A 5,848-nucleotide genomic window follows, 5' to 3' on the forward strand; every position below is an offset into this window, starting at 1 on the left:
ACATGAATAATGAGAACCCAAGTAGAACTCAGGTTCACGTTGGGGGCAGAAAGAAGGCTGAGACACTTAATTCACTTGTTGAAATTTGTAGCAATTTACAAGTTGGAGTTAAGCTGATTCCTTATCTTCACTTGTTGAAATTTGTAGCAATTTACAAGTTGAAGTTAAGCAGAGATTATTCCTTAATTCACTTGTTGAAATTTGTAGCAATTTACAAGTCGAAGTGAAGCCGAGATTATAGTTTGCACACTTATAGCAATCTACAGGTTGAGCCAACCAAAGAAGATGCTTAACACTTATTGAAATTTGTAGCAATTTACAAGATAATGTTAAGCCGACATGTGATCATCTGTTGAAATTTGCAGCAATTTACAGGTTGAGGTAAAAGCTAAGTATATTGTTTAAACACTTGTTGAAATTTGTAGCAATTTACAAGTAGATCATTGTTATAACTTAAGAAAAATTTATAGTATATGTTAACACTTGTTGAAATTTGTAGCAATTTACAAGTAGGTTGGACCGAGATCGCTATTTAAATACTTGTTGAAACTTGAGAAAAAGTTTGCAAAAGTTAAACATCGAGTAGTATATGTTTCATACTGGTTAAAAATTATGAAAAGTTTGCAGGTCAGTATCTTGCCGAAGTAAAAGTTTTGTAGTTATTATACCTGAGGTATGTAACCCCGAGAAGATTGCACAAGGAAGGAAGAAGTATGTAAAGCATGCAAAATATTCTAAGTATAGAAACCATGCAGAAGCAATCAAGAGAAATTGAAGATTAAAGCATTCAACAAAAACAGGAGGAACATCGGCCATGTGAAGAAGCTTATATTGTCCAGGAAACAAAAAAAAAAAAAGTACAAAAGACAAAAAAAGAGAGACATTAAAGTTGTGGTTCCTCAGCCTCAGGAGCAACTTTGGTTTGGACCTCTGCAGATTCTTGAAGAGCTACTTCGGCCGCCTTCTCCATTGCAAGTTCTGCATCGATCTCGGCAAGAGTTTCATCAATATTCTTGTCAATTTGAGGAACGTCGGACGAAGCGTGCTCTAAAGTGGTTTCCTTGGCAACCCCTTCACCTACATCATCTTGAGTTAAGTCCATGATTTGCGAACTTGAAGGAAGGGATTTGGTCCCAGCAGCATCCTTAGGTTTCCTTACCAAAATTTCAGCCTCATCCTCGTCCTCACCTCCATCTTCATCCTTAGATTCAGAAGCATCCTCAGGTTGACTTGGAGGTAGAGGTGGTGGGAAGGGAAGAGGGATAGCATCGGCATTGCGGAAGGGTGAATCAGCAGGAAGATCAAGTTTCTTTATCAGGGACATCCACCCAAGGGAGAAGCCCCTGTTGCATGCCTGCCTGACCTGAAGTTTGTATTCTTCAGTAACGTCAGCCATACCCTGGGCGTATGCCTTTTCATCGGCCTCCTTAATTTCGACATCCTTGGTGGCTAGGGCCTCCTGCAGTTCCTTTTCGGCTTGGGCCTTTCTTTCCTCGGCCTCTATTTTCTCGGCTTCAGCAACCTTCCTTATGGCCTCGGCTGATTCAGCTTTTTCCTCGGCTATCTGTTGGGCCTTAGTTGCAGCCTCGGCCTGCTCTTCCAGCTTCTTCACTTTTAGTTGAAGACCTTTGTTGGTCTTCTGCAGGGCAGAAAACTCCTTCTTCATCTCGGTCATTCTTTCCCGATTCTTAAAAGATTGCATTGAAAACGAATGGGCATGCTGGATGGCCTGAAAAAAAATAGAAGTGTTGGAAAATATTTAAGTATGAAACAGAAAGAAAGTCAAAAGTTCAAAGCAGGAGCACTTACTTGAACGGAGTGCTGGAGCATTAAAGCGTAGTTCTCATACTCACTATACTCAGCATTTCGCTCCAGGTCCCCTGGAAGGAGAAGAGCGGTGTTAAGGGCGACGCCGACATTAATGTCATCGGCGCTTTCACTAGACATGATTGGCCTGCCCTCCAAAGTAATCTTTGGGGCCCAGGGGACGTCAGGTTTTTTGGACCCCGAAGCCGTTGCAGAGGACGACCTCGCTTTCTTTGACTTTGAAGATTCTGCTGGCTGTGTTTCAGCCGACCTTTTTGTAGAAACAGTCTTCTCACTCCCAGCCAATTGTGAAATTGGCAGAGCATCTTCATTCTCAACTACAGTGGCTTTGGCCTTTGGCTGAGCCTTTTTTGTTCTTTTTGGCTTTGGTGGGGGCATGGATTGGGTTAGTTTAGCATCAGCATCAACTGGGAGGTCGGCTAAGAGATCTTGGGCAACAGGCTTCGGGCGACCCATCTCAGCAGTCTTGACAAGTCGACGCCGAAGTCTTCTTTCTGGTATTGGGATTTAGTATGGGGCTGAAGTAGATGGCAGATCTGCTGGGACAGAAGTGGATCCTTGGTCTGCTCGTGATGTGGAAGCAGTGGGAAGAGTTATGGCAGAAGGTGGAGAAAGACTCTTCTTCTTCTTCTTCGGGACGTCGGGTAGAGTGGATTTGTACGTAGGAATAAAGTTCAGAAGAAGAGGTGCTTTCCTTTTATGGACAGGCAAGTCCAGGAGCTTTTTCAGGTCCTTGCTAGGAACGTAAGATTGGCGAAAGTCTTTCGCTGGCTTGCGAACGTCTGCAAGAAGAAACAGACATTAGAAACAGATAAAATATTGAAGACTTGAAAAGAAACAACTAAGTAAATAACACTGGGCTCTTACCCTTTCCCTCTTTAACCGTTCGAGGAAGAGGGTATAGATAGACATCTTCGTCTGGGGCAAATTCCCAATTTCCAGAGATAATGAAGTAGTCATCTCCAGCCCCCTTGTTGGAGTCTGGGAGGTCGACTACGATTTTGAATTCAGTGGACCTCGGCTTGAGGTAGTAGACGTAACCTTTTTCCTTCAGGCTAAGGGGGCACATGGTGTAACAATACTGTATGTCGGCTAGGGTGATTCTAACGTTTTCTTGTCTAGCTAAGGCGATAATACCAGAAATCACTCGATAAGAGTTTATGGCAAGTTGCATAGGGTTCAACTGATAATAATGCAGAATCTCGCGAAAAAGAATGTTAAGTGGAAGCTGAAGTCCACACTCAGTAAAGGCTACAATAGGGAGAGGCATGGTGTTTTCGGTAGGCATGATGGAGTCATCATCCCCAGCCAGTCTCAGGTGGACATCGGCAGGAATAGAGAACTCCTGCCTAAAGTACTCAAGTTTGGTCGGGGTATTAACCCTATGTCTCCACATACCCATAACGTCGGCCTAAAGACAGAAGGCTAGGTTTCAGAAAGAAGGTGCTCTTAAGGGGTTATCGAGACCTCGGCGAAACCCTAGGTATATACTGGTAAGGATTGTTTCAGTTTTCCCTAAAAATTGAAGGTTCTATAAACAAAACCCAAACCTAAATCTATGAAGGCAAAGATTGAAAGCAAAAATTAAAGGCAGAAATCTGGAAAACAAGAAACAAAGAACGACGTTTCAGAATCAAAGAACAGAGGTATGGTTCTCAGAAGCGAAAGAAATACAGAAGTAAAAGGTCAAGAACAGTGGCAAGAAAAGTGTTAAAACAGTGCAAATGTTCAAAATATGAGTGAAATCATGGAATAGACGCATCCAGATGAATAGTTCAGCAAATCAAAGGTTTGAACAAAGCAATAATGGCAATAAGTAAACAAAAACACATAGAAGAAATTGGGAATGAGAGGAACAGAGACTTACCAGAACAAATGAAGCCGGAATGAAAGTCGCCGAGGTAAGGCAACGGTTACAGACACGACGGAACGGCGAAAGCTTCGCTGAAATGGAAGAATGAAGACGGTTGCAGAGCTTGAAGCTAGAGTAATGGCAGATTTGGGAAAGTTTAAGAGAGAGAGAAAGCCAGAAAATCAAGTGCAAAAGTAAAGAAACGAGGAAAGAAAGTAAAGTTTTATCAAAAACTTGAAACGGCGGCAAAACACGGTATTTATTGCGCCTGGAGGAACGCGTGCGTCAGACGGCGCAGACGGATGAAAGACGGCTTACAAGCGCGTCACAGACACGGGCCAATGAAGATAGAACACATGAGGGGAACGGTTGAGAAGAGGTGCATGACAGCTCATGCGCGTGGGGGAGTTCGTTTGAGTTCTTGTTCTTGAAAACAAGACATATCGGCTTGACAATCTCGGCCGAAGAGTTCTTACGCCGAGGTAATAGAAGAAAATACAGATATAGGTTCCATCATCTCAGAATGTAGAGATAATAGAACCTAGGGGGCAGTTATGGGGATGTATTTTTTGAATACCAACACGTGGCATGGTGACGCCGACGTGTCAGCCGAGGTGCCACGTGTCCTGTAAGTTATGCCGAGGTTACCTTGGCAAAGCCGAGGTGATCTCCGAAGATATCGGAATCCGAGATAAGCGGATAAATGGATAAGGGGCAAGAGTCCTAGAGTAAAGAGAAGACTTTGCTAAAGATAAGGATAAAACTCTTAGGGAGTTTATCTTTATCTCTTGAAGAGTCCAAAGTCAGTATTGAATTGAAGTCCATAGAAGTCAGGCTTCTAGTAGGACTTGGATTGAGTAAACTATAAAAGAGAGGCACCCCTATGGGTCTAAGGTACGCAGTTTTATGCTTAAACTTGTGAGTTTAGCACTTGATTACCTTTGAGAGATATACTGACTTGATCGTTGGAGTGCCCCTGGGTGGAAGAGCCACCGCCGGAGCCTTTTTCTTTCTGTTACAAGTTTGCTAAAGCCATCTATTCTGCCGGTGCTCTCCAGCTGATTACTAGACGGGCAGTGTGATCAGAAAATCACCCACACACAAACATATCAAATTGAACTAGACTGGTTTAGTTTACGAATTATACGAATTCTTTATTCAATCCTATTTATTGGTGGCTTTATTTGGCATTGAAAGTGTCTTTATTAATTTTGTTTGCAGGTAAGAGGAACTGACACATTGCACGACAGAATGTGTAGTGGTGGCTTATTTGGTGTTGAAAGCGTCTTTAATTTGGTTTGCAGGTAAGAGGAATTGGCACATTGCGTGACAGAATATGTATGGAGAACCATGCTATGCATTTTTATTTATGTCGGCCATGTTCGGTTAAAATTTCATTTTTAGAATTTTTTTTTTAAAATTAAAAATTAATTTCATAAACAAAATAAAAAAAAATAAAAAATATTTATCATTTTTATATAGTTTTATTTTTTTAAAAGGTAATTTTTTTTTAATTTAAAAATATTTTTTTAATATTTATTTTTATCAAACTAGTTTATTTTTTTAAAAAATATTCTGAATTTTTTTTCAGAGAATGAAACCAAATAAAGCCATCATTTCTTGTGGAACTTATTGGAACTTATTGATCACAGATAGAACTATCTTATCCTATACTTGGATTTTATTATTACTAATGCAAATTTCCTTTATTTTTTTTATCTAATATATTAATCCATGCTTAGTGAATAGCCACTTAATCAGATTATATTTGTATTAATAATTTATTTTAAAATCATACTTACTATAATATCTTTTAGAAATAAACAGACCATTTCAGATTTCATATAAAATTTTATACATTTAGAATTATCAACTTTTTTCCCTTTAATTTGCTAATTATACATGATAAAGGTTATGTTGGAAAAATGGTTTGGAAACCATTAATTCAACAATGAGAAATTGACTCAAAAATACACCATTTGAGAATGGTTTTAAGACAATATTTATTTAATGTAAAACTTGATTTTATTTAAATAAATTCGTTAATTTTTTGGGTAAAATTTGAACATAATTCGATTCAGAATTCGAATTCATTTGAAAGAACAATCATGTCTTTTCCGGTTACACCTTTTTTATGGAAAAGATGTGACTCTTTTAAAAAGTCACCAT

The 5,848-nt window shown here is 39.6% G+C and overlaps 1 protein-coding gene across 1 annotated transcript; it reads right to left on the reverse strand.

Annotated features, from left to right (window-relative positions):
- Window positions 1-591: 591 nt before the first annotated feature.
- On the reverse strand, window positions 592-1,949 carry LOC145801627 (uncharacterized). The gene is made up of 2 exons (XM_082893372.1): window positions 1,810-1,949; window positions 592-1,729 (listed from the first exon to the last, which is right to left on the reverse strand). Exons 1-2 carry the CDS (start codon window positions 1,945-1,947, stop codon window positions 884-886), a joined length of 984 nt encoding a protein of 327 aa, XP_082749498.1. The 5' UTR covers window positions 1,948-1,949; the 3' UTR covers window positions 592-883.
- Between the last annotated feature and the right edge of the window lie 3,899 nt (window positions 1,950-5,848).

Source organism: Camellia sinensis, chromosome 10 (assembly GCF_055761805.1).
Source record: "Camellia sinensis isolate YWXY chromosome 10, ASM5576180v1, whole genome shotgun sequence".
NCBI lineage: Eukaryota > Viridiplantae > Streptophyta > Magnoliopsida > Ericales > Theaceae > Camellia > Camellia sinensis.